The sequence below is a fragment of the Thermobia domestica genome, chromosome 7, assembly GCF_964235325.1.
Source record: "Thermobia domestica chromosome 7, izTheDome1.hap1.1, whole genome shotgun sequence".
NCBI classification, from domain to species: domain Eukaryota; kingdom Metazoa; phylum Arthropoda; class Insecta; order Zygentoma; family Lepismatidae; genus Thermobia; species Thermobia domestica.
The window spans coordinates 289,736,521-289,753,233 of NC_137460.1; the positions used below are offsets into that span (position 1 = coordinate 289,736,521).

At 37.1% G+C, this 16,713-nt stretch overlaps 2 protein-coding genes across 7 annotated transcripts in view; one reads left to right on the forward strand and one right to left on the reverse strand.

Moving 5' to 3' along the window:
* The window catches only part of LOC145691020 (uncharacterized), a 60,001-nt gene extending 55,079 nt beyond the window's left edge, over positions 1–4,922 (reverse strand). Inside the window, exon 1 of the mRNA XM_081766557.1 lies at positions 4,740–4,922. The gene's annotated coding sequence lies outside the window, so the exon portion shown is untranslated. The remainder of the gene's footprint in view (positions 1–4,739) is intronic.
* A 167-nt stretch (positions 4,923–5,089) lies between these two features.
* The window catches only part of LOC145691021 (uncharacterized), a 123,192-nt gene continuing 111,568 nt past the window's right edge, over positions 5,090–16,713 (forward strand). For 2 of the 6 annotated variants that reach the window (XM_081766562.1, XM_081766559.1), the window contains exons 1-2: positions 5,090–5,505; positions 13,186–13,340. In XM_081766562.1, coding sequence (XP_081622688.1) covers positions 13,311–13,340 — 30 coding nt within the window. In that variant the 5' untranslated portion in view covers positions 5,090–5,505; positions 13,186–13,310. The remainder of the gene's footprint in view (positions 5,506–13,185; positions 13,341–16,713) is intronic. The other 4 variants (XM_081766558.1, XM_081766561.1, XM_081766563.1 and 1 more) reach the window with 4 other exon arrangements.

Below are 16,713 nucleotides of genomic sequence, written 5' to 3' on the forward strand. Positions count from 1 at the left end.
CACGACAATTCAAAACAAAAACTAATCTCGCTTTTTCAGTGCTATTTTCGTGTTTAGCACTCTAAAATTGTCCAAAAATGGTTATTCATAACTCCATTAGAAAATCTATATTGAACAACGTTATTTACTAAAGCGTTTCTAGGAGCAGATTTTTATGTATAATCACTATATCTGTATCCGGTAACTGTTCTTTGTCTTTTCTTTCCACCTGAAACAAATTTCAAATGCATTATTATTATATTTCATGCATAATATAAATTACTGCATATGTATAAATAACTGCCTTTGCAGTTATAGTCACAACTTCGTATACTATTTTAAAAGAAAAAAAAAATGTTCCGCACTTTTATACTAATTAAACTCCAAGAAACTTAATGGAAACTACCACAGATTTCATATTACAGAAATAAAACTGTTAATTTGCCCACATCTCTAAGTACGTTGGGTAAGGTTACCATACATTAGCATTTTTACAGACATGTCCGTATTTTGAGAGTTAAAATTTCCATCCACATACATTTCCTGACCAAATTGTTTCGTTGTCTTGAACATGGCTAAATCTAGTCACACCGGGACTCTACTTCTTACTATTGTGTTTAGTATAAGCTTTCCGCATATTACCCAGGTAAGGAGGGAAGTACACGTAGAAGTATGCTCACATTTTGACATTTCAGAATATGGTAACCCTAAAATTGGCCATTTGCCCAACTTGACCTTAGTTTTGTAGAAGTTTCATTTCCTCATTGATCAAGACATGCATTACATGTTACCGTGTAAATTGATTATCTATCTATCTTGGAATTCGGACGCATTAAGGTAGTCTCATTTTCGGGTGTTCCTTACCTTTGGGCTCCTATTTACGTTTATATTGGGCACACGGTATAATATTTTCTTCATCTCTTAAAAACCTTGTACGAGAAGAACATCTATTACTGTTGTTTTCAAAGGTCAATAAATCAAAGGTAGAAAGAGGGAAAAGCTGCTCATTAAAACTAATTCTCCCAAAAATACGAGAGACGCTATTAGTGTTCCTTGGTTTCTATGTCAACTGTAAGTGATTTTTGAACATAACGTTACCAATATTATACGACATTGCAAATAATTTTGTATTCCAGTTGAAATGGATTTATTGAGCTTTAGATAACCTATTATGTTCTTATTGGAAGACAATTCCATCTGGAAAACTCAGGAAATTTATAACAAATAAGGGCCAGTTCATACTGCAAAACGAAATAAAAAAGATTAACAGCACAGCTCCTTGTTGATTATCTATCAAAAGTTTAAATGTTTCACAGTAGGGATCGCTGCTTTACGTACTTTGCTACTTAGATGGTGTTTCGAACTTTCCTTGAACCAGAGATCTTATTTGCATGTAGCGTATACGCGGAAGAAATGAAACTTTGAAAAAAGGATACCATAGATGTGATTTCTGGGTAATAGCATGTTATATACTTGCCACGTTCAAATCATCCCCCAACGGGCTTCCTTGTACTTAAGCAGAAAGTTTACCCTAACTGTATTCATAAATAACACTCGAAACAAGCTATAAACGGCATTAGCTAGGAATGCGCACGAGTCGAGACATGTCACGAATCTCGACTCGAATTCGAGTCGAGACACACTTTGTAAAATTCGAGACGAGTCGAGACAAACTTATTTCTCGACTCGAATTTTCCATTCGAGACTGCTCGTAAAAATCTCGACTCGGCTCTAATGTCTCGAACATCTTTCTATAATTTGTAATATTATTTTGAAGAAAATATTCACTCAGAAACAGTTTTGAAACCAATTTCTGGGAGCATCCATGTGTCTAGTGAAGCTCGAGCAAGGCACCATAACGGCCCAGGCGTCACACTGTTTGTAGACTACGTACACCCCTTCATGACGACCATGTTTCCCAACGGTAGTGGCAGTTTTCGACAAGATAATGCACCATGCCACAAGGCCGGGAGTGGGATAGAGTGGTTCGAAGATCACAAGGGCGAGTTCCAAGTGATGTGCTAGCCGCCCAACTCGCCGGATCTGAACCCAATCGAACACATCTGGGATGTGATTGAACGTGACGTCAGAGCGCATCGCCCCTTCCCCGGAATTTATGGGAATCAGGTGACCTGTGTGCATATGTGGTACCAACTCTCTCCAGCGATCTACCAAGGATCATTGCGTCCATACCAAGACGTGTCGCCGTTGTTATCCGTGCCAAAGGTGGACATACTGACAATTAGGTAGATAGTCATAATGTTATCGCTGATGTGTGTGTATATTTTAACTTGTATATTTTTTGTCTCGACTCGAATTTCATTAATGTGGTAGCTTCATGAAACAGTATTCCATCACATATTTTTATACTCATGCGAAAATGTTTTAGTTGAATAAGTATGACATTGACAAACGGGTGTACTTCAATAAAAAGTAAGGCCTGTATTATAAAATGAAACATCAAAAGATAATGTATAAAATTAAAATTATTCTGTTAATAATATATGTTGTACTATTTATATAATACTGTATGTGTTGTAGCCATATATGAAATTTCACTTCCACCGTTTGAAAATAAATATTCCATGTGTAGAATGCATAAGTTTCAAGGTTATTATTATCAGGTTACACTATATCCTGTAACCAAGAAATAAATCCCTATTCATATTTCGAAAAGTTTTAATAATAGAAAATGATATTTGTGTCTACATTAAAAGTACCTATTTCATTATGTATAGATGTCTTTCTTGTGTAATAAAAGAATCCCTGATACTACAGTTCACTTTCTCCTACAAATGCGCTCTGTAAGAAGGGTAATGTGTGGTCAGTTCCTCAATTTCCCAATTGATTCGCGATACTGAATCAATACCGAAAAATTTGTCATCACTAGGAATAGAATTTGACAGTATTCACGCTAAGAACAAATTTGTCTAACAAAAGAAGGTTTATTTCTAAATTTTCTTCGCATGTGGTAAAAAAAAAAAATGATTACTATTTAGCATAAAAATTCTATAATGGTATTCAAAGTTGTTAAAGCGATACATATTATAATTATTAGTCCAAAATGCTAACTTAACTGGTTTACCTGTTTCCGTGAGGTTACAAAAGTGAAAGAGCGCTAGTGTATTCATTCACTGTGAAAACCCAGCTGATGTCGGCACGGAAACAATGAATTGATTTTAACGTCCCTTTCAGCAGCGAGGCTATATGAAACGAGACTACTGATTAACGTGGATTCCGAACCACATGAGCTCCCGCCGGGAATCGAATAAGGATCACCCACGCTAAAGGCGGCAGGGAAACGAGCATTACCGGCAAGCTCAACCGATGTGGTGACCTCATATTTTAACTAGGTTACTAGTGTCAAAGCCGCACCTGCTCCTTACAGGCTCTTGTTCCACGGATTCCCTATAATAATAATAATAATAATAATAATAATAATAATAATAATAATAATAATAATAATAATAATAATAATAATAATAATATTTCACACAGGAGATTGATCTGGTATCACAGTCGTCTGTTAATTTATATTTGTATAACCAATCACTAAATCTAAGACTTTGAAATACACGAGATGCAAGAGGCGCCTTGCTAGGTTTGAAAGTAACCACAAAAACTTCCAATAAGACTGGACGAATATACTAAAAGCAATAGGTTCAGCAAAGAAAAGAAAGAGCGCCCACTCTTCCTGAGTGCCATAAATCTGTCCTCGAAAAAGACGACAGGGCTGGAAACATTCATTCCGCAGATGCGTTATGGACAGAGTTTTAAAACCTGTTTTAAATGGCTAGCCTGAATTTCTCGCACGCTGCTAACACAAACAGGAAGAAAGAGAGATCGCACTGTTGCAAATCTTCACATGAAAAAAAAAAAAAAAAAAAAAAAAAAAAGGGAGGAATGAATAACTTAATTGGAGACTTTTAGTAAAATTATAAGCTCATATAAGGAATCCTTTGTTATTGACCTGACTCCATGCAAATTTTTGTAGGGATTTGTTCATTGCTTACTGAGAAAAATTCGAAAAAAGTTCCAATGTTATTAGATAGGGGAAAACTCGACTTGACAAAGAGGTAGCAACAGCCTTAAATGCGAGAAAAGATATGTGGAAGTTAGTACTATTTGCCGGATGCGGAAGGTTTCAGCAGCATGGTGCTTGTAAAATATGGCGAACAGGTGTAACAGGATGCGCAAGAATAATGAAGAAAACCTTTTAAATTTTTGTGAAGCCCACGGAGTACTGAAGTCAAGTGAAATGTAAAAATTTTTTAATACTTTGAGCACTGTTTTTTGTATGTTGCAAAGTCCAAGGGCACCTTCAGACTGGAGGGGAAACTCTAAAACTTAAGCCGACGGTTGTATCAAATATGCAAGCAAATGACCTGTGTCTGACAGGCACATAGCAAAATTAAGTCCATGTCAGTCACTGACAAAACTAATTATATAACCACAGGATTACGAACAATTCATTGCAGGTAACCTCAATGAACGGTACACTGAGTGACACAATTTATCTCTTAATAAAATTACAAAAAAAAAAAAAAAAAAATCAATTTACTTTTTTATTGTGTGCTTGCCAGGCACAACCCGTTTAGTGAAGGTTTAAGATAGCATACAAAATAGCCAATTTAGAGAAAAGGAAATCCACGGACGCCTATTTTCAATCTGTACAGCCACTTTAGTTATACTGGCACTAAAATTAGTACTATTGTTAAAGCACTTATTCACGTTAAATGTCTACTCGAAGCTATACATACCGATTCGCTCTTTGCAATCAAGGTGCGTTAAAAAAAACACAAAGTAATATATTATTCAAAACTTCACAGACGCAAGGAAAATCTGCTTCATCTTGATAAGTTGAACTGTGGAATAAATCAGTTCTCTATTTCTATTTCGTCTTCAGGTTATAAGAGTGCACTCAGCTAACAAATCGAATTTCCCAACACCAAAACAAACCCATGATAAGTTGTTCACTGTTTTATTAATACGCATTCTTCTCAGATATTGGTTTTAAAGTCTGCAATGTGCGATTTAAATATCAAAGATTTTACTTTATATACTAGTAAAACACAAGATAAAATATTTTTTATTGATTATGTGTCTTATGTTAGCTATAAGTAATATTCTACAATAAGAAATTTAAAAGTATGAACGTCTTTATTGTAGTACAAAGTTATAATAATTTGATGGAATTAATCATTTTCCTGGATGCCATTTGGCTGGAACGTATGAGGAATACCATCTGTATAACAGTGAGCAGGGTTCTTATATACACTACTCTCTCTGGTTTATTGTCGACTTCCACTAGGTTTGTTTCTGGATTATAGACAAGAAATGGTAAAATGTTTGATAATCGAAGAAGAGTGTGAATCAACTAAAATCTTTGCTGAATGTTCAACTGTACAGTGCACTAGCAGACAAGCTATCATTTTTGTTTCTAACTTGGTTACATGGACGTCAGAATAACATTTTAAGGGAACGTCGAAGGAACATCCTACAGAAAATTTTGACCTTTCTCGTACAGTAAGTATGAAAATGTTGAATTATAGGAAACGTTCGAGGAGCATATTTGTTCATTTTATTTCATCAGAATCACTGGAAACGGGTGTACATTAAGAATGCGGGAATATCTATATGACAGTGAAATACCTCATCCTGGAAATAAGCGTGGGATTCCGGGTTCGATTCCCGGCAGGTTACGTGGTTCGTGACCCATTTTAAGCTGTCGGAATTCTCTTGAGCAAAAGGTTCTACCAAATAGAAAATTTATAGTTAAAATACGATATGAAACATTTTCGTGAAAGAATGACAGTGAATGTAAGGGTAACTCTTTACTTTGGGCAAGTGAGTGATATCCTGTCAGTAGATAGTATTGCCGAGCGATCGTCAGCGAGTGAAGGCGGGTTAGAGCCCCGCAGGGCAAGTAGATTTCTGTCTTTCGTTCTAGGAAACTGTAACTGTGAACCGTTTCAGATGAATTAGTTATTGTTACTGCCTTGCCTAAAGTAAAAACTTGCCAATATAAGTAGTTACTGTCACTGCATAGCATAGTGAAATTAATTCTGAGTGATAGTGAAAGTAAGTGTGTTCTTCCACTATCCTCGTTATGCGTATACCCCCCGTTGCTGACGCGCCAGTATACTAAGGACACACCCTCTCGCTTCCGTTTGGGGTCCCGTGCAGCATTCCTGCCCCTACTCAGGAAGATAGTGTTCGTGCTTTTATAGTGGCCACCTAGCACAAGTTGGCTCTTATTTTATGCCCTGTAGTTTTTATATCATTCTTCTGCATTGTGTTTTACTGAGTCCTACTGAAATCAGTGTGCGCGTAGTAATGGAGCTCCTCATTTAGTCCATGCTCTGTTAAAAGAAATAGGGCTACAAAGTTGTAATCCGACCTGAAAATGTAAGAAATATGTCAAAATTTGGTAACCGTCTGCTCGCTGATAAAAGGCATTCTAAACTCAAATCAACCAAACAATCGTCGTGCAAATTGTATGCCTTCCATAGTCTTTTTGTTGGCACATGCCAACACCCGACTTTGAACAGGTAAGTATAAAATACATTAACAGAAATAATAATTTAAAAATAACAGTTCTTTGACTAATGTGTGTAGCTTTCCTTTTGGCACAACACACGAAATATATAAAAATTTTAATTCCTTCCCTAATTTCCTTGTTATTGTTTCATAATTATTTCTGCCTGCCGACGTGAAAATATCTCACATAGCAAAGATAAGTTAAAGGGGGCCATTATAAGCAATTGTTGAAAAATTAAAATCCATTTAAGATTTGTGTATAAATGAGGCGTCCGGATGTATCCATAAAAACTACAGTGCCAAAGCATAAAACAGCTTGTGCGAGGTGGGCACTGAAAAGAACAAATGCTATGCAACCGAGTCATGGCAGGGTGAAGTTGGGGGGCCCAAGCGGTAGCGATTAGGTACGTCCGAGGAGAGGGGGAGCGTCAGCGAAGTGGATATACGCGTAAGCGAGAGTAGTGAAAAAACGAGTTGATTTTGGCAATGATGTAAGTTTCATTAACACTTGCCATGGTTTCATAATAAATGCGGTCCACTTGTAAACCTAAAATTGAGCTTCTGCGCGCTGTGCAGAAATACATCGCCGCTGGAAAATAGTAGTTTCACATACAGTGATCTTTCATATGCGTTGACTTATTTTATCCGTTGTAAAGCACTTGTAATGATTTTACATTAGTAACTTACGCTTGTAAATCTAAAATGCAGCTGTATTACTTTGTATTTATTTCTAGCGCTTGGAGAAATATGTCGTTTATAAACGCCTTTTCATGCAAAGTATTGAGTTTTGCCTGTAAATCTTCTAAAGTGTGGTGCGCCAAAAAGAAAACAAGCAGCAACTAATGATCGGGTAATGTCTTGAAGGTTTATCTTCTCGTCGCCTATCCACCAACTGTACAGATTTATAATCTGTCTACAGACTTATAAATAATATCCCTGCAAAAATGTGGTACTAAAATGATTAGCTACTAAGAAAGAAAAAAAAAAACGCTTCAGTCTGTGCTAGGTGATCAATACAACTAATTTTGCATTACGATTGCGTAAGATTAACCACAATTTTCAATATTGTTTCCATATTTACAGATTACTTAACTGTTGATCGTATATATACATAAAACTCTTAAACATTATACATTTCACTTGTACATTAAAATTAAAATAAAATATCCCCGTATTGTTAAATTTGCATTTCGCAGTTTCCTCCGAACGAATTACATGAACTATTCTGTCGAGTTAGATTTCAAAGTGGCAAGGATACAGCAACAAGCAGAACTAGGTTCTGTCAAATAAGATAAGTGTTTGCCCACTTTTATTAGGATCCTTGCACAATGACATTTATTTTGTGATCTAGCGAGGAGCGCAGGACCATAGTATGGTGATTGTAGGTGTTGTACACACAGAAAAGAAAGTATTTGATAGTTGACAAAATTTTCTTTTTCCAATAACTCGGGAACAAATGAATTAATTTGAATATTCTTGTTGTTACTCATAGGATAGTTATGATTTGATAACTTGCCAAAATCGGTAGTGTAATAGGTTAATTTATTGTTGAGTTATTAAGGAAAGAACTTTGTCAACTGAAGAATACTTTCTTTCGTAACTGTACATAAGAATGAAATTGGCTCTATATGAAGTTAATGGAACTGTAGTAGTCTATGGCAAACACGATTTAATGTTCCAATTACAAGTGTTTTGAATATGTGAGTTGTCACGTTAGTAAATGAGGTCCTTCGCCAGCAAATAATGACTGCACCATTCTGCGTAAGCTCAGAGTAAAAATAATATAGAGCTAGTAATGGAGTATGTTACACGCTTTCGAAGTACTACATTTGTTTGCTTGTGGTGGATTCCGCAGTGAAGGTAGTGACTTTACCACATTTATTACTTGTGAGCTCATTTAGTCACCACCTGAATACACAAAAACAAATTTCTAACTAAATGTATAGCATTCTGCTCAGAACTTTTGTTTTTCCCCTCGATGTATTCGAAAAAAACTATTATCAATCATTTTAAACATAGATGGAATTCTTTCGCGCGCTGATCATAGAGCGTGGCGCATATTGTATCTAGCAATTGCAGCTGGCAACCGTGACTAAATGCACGTACAATTACTGCGCATGCGTAAATCGCTGAATAGGAGGAAATCATGCCATTAATATGCAATGGAGCGGTGGTCGTGTGTAGGCGCGAATTGTGTCGGAACAGTGATGATCACCATGTGGCTGTACCCGAGACGCACAGTATTTTCAACTGGGTGAGACAATGAAGGGTCAATGGTTGTATTTTACACCGAAAGTGACAAGGCTGCGCAAGAAGTGTTTAGACGTGTGAGAACCTGGAACAAGTGTGCTTATCATTCAAACGCAGTCCGAGACGTTCAGCACGGTGACATTCACATACTTTACAACTGTCGCGACGTCCATTTGGCCGCTTACTGCATGTTTTTTAAGTTCCATCCGTATAAACTGCAGGTGGTTCAAGATTTGAGAGACATTCATAAGCAAAACAGACACGCCAACTGCACTGACCATTCTTGCAGTGATTGACCGAGGAGCGCTGTTTCTCCAATAATTGCTGGTGCCGATGGAACAAACATTTTCATGAGTGGATATGTTAATAAGCAATGGTATTGGTTTTAGGAAGATCCACAATGTTTACATGAAATCTCCAGGCGAGTCTAAAGGTTGTGGTATGGTGTGCAGTTGACATGTGTGCGGTTATTTGTCACTATTTTTGAGTGTGAAGCCGAACTGTAGCAACTGTGAATGCCAGCTGGTATTCCAACAGGGCTACTGAATACAATTTAGTTTCAGTACAATGGTATATACAGCACACCAAAGTATGCGCCAGCAGTACTTCGACAAACGTTTCCATACCGTTTGATATTCCGCTTTGGTGGTGTGACTTGGCCATCCCATTTTCCATATTTAACAGCTCCGAATTACTTCCTCTGGTGTTATGTGAAGGACAGTCTTCGCGAAACGTTTGCAGACAATTCACGAACTTAAAACTACCATTTGCCGCAATATAACCGTCATTCCGCAGGATATGTGAAGGCATGCTATGGAAGCTTTTCCACGTCGCCTTCAGCAGTGCATCCAAGAAAATGGGGGAACGAAGTTAGTTTCAAAATGAAATGATAATGAAATCTTTGAGTTTTACATCCCACGGTTATGCCGGTTAGGCTAAAGGAGACGGTGAAAATGAATGAAATGGTGGAATGAAGAAAGTGGGAGGAAACGGGAAAACCCCGAGGAAACCCACGCACACGGTGTTTGTCCACCACAAAGTTCACTTGACGGGGGCTGGGATCGAACCCGGGACTCCAAGCACCAGAGGTGAACGCTCTACCACTGAGCCACCGCGGCCCCAAAGTTAGTTTCAAGGTGTAGTGAGACCTGTCGATGTGTGTTACATACTGTAGTAATTGCCAGATTATGTACTTGTTGTATTTTGTAACTATTAAATTACTAATTGCATCCATCATGTTTCTGTTATCATTTGAAGTTGGTAGATTCAACAATACACACCATCCTGTATTTATTGGTGTGCTTTACAAGCGACGACTGAAAGCGCCCTTATTATGCATCGAAGAGTGTCTGTTGAGTCAAACTTCAGCACGACTGTAATTATCTGATCTTTTATAATTGGTTTCTGCTAAATTCTGTTGATTATGTGTTGAACTTGATACCTTAGAGTAGTGGGGGCGTCAGTTAGTCGATCTTTTCTCTCCTTGGCTAAGGGTTCATGGTCTCTAACACATGAATACTGACATAGGAGTACATAAGACTACTCCTTCTAAATTTTGGCAAGGGTACCTTTTCCCGCCCCTTTTATTTAGAAGGGAAAATAGGGCGACTCCGCCCCCTTAAGGTTTGGAAGTTTCCAAATTTAAAAATTTGGTATGGAAGTACAAATTTTCCGAGATATTTACCTCCGTAAGTTTGAGTCGTCTGTCTCGTTCCGTTTCATGAGTAAAAAATTGCTGAAATTCAAATTTGGTGATTTTTGGTCTATTTTTCTGTAATGAAGCTGTATTACCTTATATGGTTTATAAAATTAGTACACGGGTCCATTCCCTTCCATAAGGCATGGGAACATTGACAGACTCCTTTGAAAATTTGGGAAGGGTACATAGTGTCATCCTTCAAATTTAGGACTGACAAAAATCAAAATTTAATAAAATGTTCTCCAGGATCCAAATATATACGATTGTAAATTTGGTTGTTCCAGCTTCTTCCTTTTTTATTTATTTATTTATTTTGGTAAAAATATAAACGTAAGCAATACATCGTAGCACGTGTGGTAGATTATTAATCTAATTTATCTTCTTTGTTAAAACTTTATTGCGTTATATGATTTCATTGTTGAGTACAGGGGTCTCTCATTGGACATGGATACATCGATGCTTCCTTCTCAAAATTTAGGATTGGTACAACCGCGGAATTAATTCAATTACTCTCCTAATGAGCACCTTGATGAGATACAAAGCTTAGCAACGGTAAAGCATGTCTTGGTACGCTGATATAACAAATTCGTATTCCTGAATGCTCAACATTGCAACTTGACTCCGAAGATCGAGCCTATCGTGGGTTTAGACCCACGTACGAAACATTCTGTCAAATTAGCGTATCACTAACTCTCTCGCCTTTGGTGCGAGCGGTTCCGTGTTCGATTTCCGGTGGGAGCACTCTGTCGAAAAAAGTTTTTCAGGCCAGCCATTCTGAATGAGGTTTTACTGGGTTTTCATCATTCACACCAGACAAGTGTAGGGGTGGTACCTACCTTATAGGTCCCAGGCCGCTTCCTTCCTTCCGCAATCCTTTCTTGCTTTCCTTTCCTCTGACAGTGTCTCGCCGAAGGGCGTCATCCCTCATACGTGACGGCCTAACATGGCCTTAGAAGCCGAAAGCACAGAAATATAAATCCTAAAAATCCATTTTATCAAATCTTATCCAATCTTTTTCTCTTACGAAATTATTATAAATATTAGCTGTAGAATCCTAATATTTCTAACATTGATTTACATATATGCGATATAAACGAGGGAAATTTTTCAGTCGAAATATATGAACAGCAAACTTCTTTCACAGTTTTTTTTTCTATGTAAACCAGCGGATAAGCCCCAATTACAACCGAACCGTGCTAAAGTAACAGGAAAAACGTAACTGATAAAGTAAAAAATCGGTGGTTCGAATCCATTCAGAGTTTTTACTTTCTCCAATAAAATTTCAAAATAAATAAGAAAAAAAGAAAGTAACGGCTGGAAGGAACACCTGAAACAAGTCAGAAATCATCATCATCGCTCGCCGCAGCTGAGAAGCTTCCATGCTCCACTGTCCTCCGCTAACCCCTGTCTTCACATATGATCTTTCTGTTTTGATATTATCCATTAATTGTAGTCTCCTTCGCCCCTCCCTCTCTTTCCCGCCACCACACCCTCGAGGACGTCCCTCATGATACAATTTCTTCTTAGGCAATGTCCGAAACAGTTTTTCTTCCTCTTCATTAATCATATCTAAAAGTCTTCTTTTCTCCCCAACATTTCTAACACCCTCTCATTCGTTTTCCGCTCAACATAACATTCTTTCCATTCTTCTTCACACCCACATTTTGAATGCTTCCAGTCGTTTTTCATCACTTCCACGTTTCCGCCCCATATAGTACAACACTCCACACGAAGCATTTTATGAGTCTTTTTCTCAACTCTTTATTCAAAGTCCCACAAAACAGACTTTTCTTCCTCTTAAAGGCTCCTTTCGCCATTCCTATCCTTGCTTTTATTTCACGGTCACACTTCATGTCATTACTAAAAATACTACCCAGATATCGAAAACAAGTCAGAAAAAGAAACTACATTGAAATAGTGGTACAGTGATATCATACACATCAAGAAGCACTTGGCTCCATTCGAAAATATGCTTGTGTGAAACAATAGGTGTCAGAGTTCACAGTGGTTGAAATGTAGATAATTCTACATTAATGTATTTAGGCTCTTAAAAGCATTTTTTTCTTTTTTTTTTTTTTTTTTTCATGAAAAATATAATTTCTTCATTGGTGTGCGATGTAAACACCTTCGATCGTGTTTTTACACAACTCAATAAAACTTGAAACTAATAAATAATGTCTTTGTGTTTAAATAGATCTTGATTATTTTGCAAATATATTATCATTCGGAATTAATCATATGATTTAAATTATGAGGGACATGCTAGAAATTTTGGTGGCAGAAAAAAAAAAAAAGGATGTGGCAAGAAACGCTACAGTTGATAGATAATATTAGAACACAGAAATCGTGGGTGCATGAAAGCTTCTTGGTTCCGCCAAGTGATGTGCCTGTAATGGCAGAATGCGCATAATACATTGTACGCTAGAGTAAAAATAATAAAACCATAGATTGGTTACACAATTTTCGACCCATGAAAGGTAACAAGATGCAGTAAGTAAACTTACAGGGATACATACCCCGATTCTATACTAATACCAAATTTTCAAATTTGACAATTTCCAAAATTTCCAAGGGGGTGGGCCATGGTACCCTTTCTAAAATTGAGTAGGATGGTCCCATGTACACTTAGTCAGGAGCACAAATGTTCGATTAACTGACGGCCATACTATTCTTAGATAGTCATCAGCATACGAACTAAAGTAAAATATCTTTTCCAGAAATGTGAGGATGATGTATTCCCTTGCGCCATCTTCTTGTAGGGTGCAAAGTAATTGGATAACTATGAATTGCGACTTGTGAGCTACAAATTCAAAAACTATTTGATGACATTCCTGTCTACAGAATGTCTGGCCAAAGATCTCCTAGTGCAGAGGTAAGTGAGGAGAAATACGTTTAAATCTGTTATTCATTCAACAATATGTTGTATCTAGTGTTATGAAAGCCTTAAATAAATAATAATAACAATAATAATAATAAAAGAAACGTTGGGTAAAGAACAGTTTCTTCCGCGAGCTTCAAAGAACACGGAAAGTTTGGGAAAAATTCAAATTTTCGAATATTTTACTATACTATGCTTTCAAAATGAAAACTATTTTACATTTACTAGTTTAGAGTTAAGATCATTGAGTACTTATGTTTCCTGTATTAGAGTAGGGAAATTTTGCGGCAAAACACTTTAAAGTTAGCACCGTGATAGAATGGAATTACTGCTACAAAAATACTAAAGTGTAATACCAGTTAGATTAATTAATATAAACATATTTAAATTATCTTAAAGAAATCTTATGGGTTCCCGCTTGATGGCAAAGAAGTGTTAAAATAATAGGGCCATTAGTTAATACGTTAGAGTCAGATACAGCTCACAGATGACGAGAAGAACCCTAAAACAAGGGAAACGGGGAAAGGTGAACGACACAGTAAAGTCCATTTTCGCTTTTTGAGGTGTGGTCTATACTTAGATGTCGTCTGCTGCTCCGGGTAGTTATTTGTGTGCTATTCCGTGGTGTCATTTGAAACCCTCGTGCGAAAAGTGGGCGAGCCCATACCTACGTCACACTACTTCTGCTAGAGTTCCTCTCGTCATCTGTGATCTATATATATTTTATAGACTTATCTTGTAATGTGTAAAATTTCCAAAAATGTTGAACCCATTAGAAAAGAAAAAAGTTTTCTTACAAGATTTTATACATAAACTATATATTAGAATATTAAATGGTAATAATTATTTATTTTAGTGCACATGTGTTAGTGAAATTTCCCTACTGCTTTTTCTTTTAACAAGTAATTTGGTTAAAATTTACAAAACTTCATCAGATCAAAGAGAATGTTAAGAACTCACTTTCATTTAAGAGTGCTATTTGTTGCTACAGAAACGCTTCATGATGGCAGATTTGTATGTAACTGTAAATGAATGCGCATCCGCGAATAAACGACTAAAAAGCACATAAAGAAAATGAGTGCAGACTATTAATTTTCAAGAATAATTGCAATAATTTTATTTTCGAGTGCTTTTTTTAAATAAAAAAAATAGAATATTCGCAATATTAAAATTTCTCAACTAACGTTTTTCACGCGTTCGAAAAAAAATGGTTTCATTACTCGTAAAATTAACCTAATACAAAGATTTTTGTATTTTCCAACATTCCGGGAAAATCCCGAGAGAAGCTGTTTTTTACCAACAGGTTCAAATTTTCCGGAAAGGATTATCCGAAGAAATGCTGCGTAAAATAACTATCAATGTTTTCCAACTTAAACAAGCATAAAGCAATACTAGGGAGCATGTGCACACTGGATTCGCCCATAAATACTTTCTTAATCAGCAAAAGGATTATGTCAGTCGTGTTAAAATCCAGTCTCGCCACACGGCTTCCCGCACCTACACTCTCTGGATAAAGTACGATGTTGCTGATATTCTGGAAAAAATGAAATGAAATCTTTAAGTTTAACGTCCCACGGTAGGCTAAAGGAGACGGTGATAATGAGAAATGAGTGAAATGGTGAAATGAAGAAAGTGGGAGGAAACGGGAGAACCCCGAGAAAACCCACGAGCATGGTGTTTGTCCACCACAAAGTCCACACTGCGCGAGCTGGGATCGAACCAGGGACCCCAAGCACCGGAGGTGAACGCTCTACCACTAAGCCACCGCGCCCCCCGCTGATATTCTGGAATCGTACTCCCCGAGTAAGGGCTGTGCCAGGGTGATAGGCTGCTGGGCTCACGTAGCTTCGGTCTTGTGGTTTCTAGGGTTTCTCACGCACGACCCAACCGCATCCATAGCGCAGCATCTTAGGAGGATTACGTTGAAGATGCCCAGGGTAAAGTGGATGATGACTGAACTGACGATGCAGAATACGATCAAGCATTCTTCAGGAAGATATTTAACACAAAACTCTTCACATATTTTCCCCTGATAGTTTATTGTTTGCATAATTGATTTTGTTGTGCTTTACTGTGGATTCATATCATACATGCGATTTCAAGTGCAACGTCTTGTTTTATATATAGCGGACTTCAAGAACAGTCTGAGTCTCTAGTATGTTCAAGTAGACATATCAGACTACAGTTTGGCAATTTTTGGTGTTGTTCTGAGTGTCCGTTCTTTGTAACTACAACTCCGAAAACGAATATTGATAGCGAAATACGGGTTGACCGAACACGCTTTTTCCTAAAGAAATTGCTCTCATGATGTAACAAATCAACCTATTGTCTTGGTATTTGGTTATTTTATGTGACTCTATCAGCAGAATAAAACATTATTAAGAATTTTGCCATCATGTTGGCGCTTTCCACGAGAATCCGTTTCTCACGCACCTACGTCGGCTTTTCGAAGGTTGGAGTTAGGGGTAACTTCCGAACGCTCTACAGGGACAACCGGAAATAATCTCAACATAATCTAAACGACCTTTGACGCGGAATATCGTGTAAATAACAGGTATCAATTTTTATAAAAATCCATTGATAGGCAGAAATCGACCCTTATCATGACCCATCCTTTTGCAATACTAGTTGCATCCATAAAATATTTTTTCAAACAGGACCGTTATGACAGATCATATTTAGTCGCATGTAAAATTTCTAAAAACATCAATAACGCGAGCTTTTTTTTTTTCTGACATACTGAGTCAAGCTAATCTTCGCTGTTTTGCCTCGCTAGCGTAGCGCACAAACCGTAGAATTTCCTGTAAGAAACTCTTAAAAGATTGTTCTATTTTTTGGTAATATTCCTAGTGTTGTGATACCAAAATAAATAAACAGAGTTTATTAATTTTAGGTTTACGTGAAAACAATGACATTTCACCCAGCAAAAACAACTTGTTATGTACTAAACCTGTAGTTTCTAGTTTCGTTGATATCATCCACAGAATTAAAATAATAAGAAACGAATTATGAAAGACTTTTTCCTACTTTAAACATCTAATGACATATATTCCTCCAGACTGTTGGGGGCCGCGGGGGCTCAGGGTAGTGCGTTCACCTCAAGTGCGTGGGGTCCTTGGTTCAATCCCAGTTCGCGCCAAAGGAGCTTTGTGGTGGACAAACACCATGTTCGTAGATTTTCTCGGGGTTCTCCCCTTTCCCCCACTTTGGACCTTCAGTGTATACCTTTCAAATGTATATAATACAATTTGGTTTGATCATTCTGTAACATTTTTTTAATATTTCAAAACGTTTGTTAATTCCTGGACAACCCTCGTAACTGAACTGCGTAACTTGGGTCAGTATTATTTTAATGTGTAGACAGATA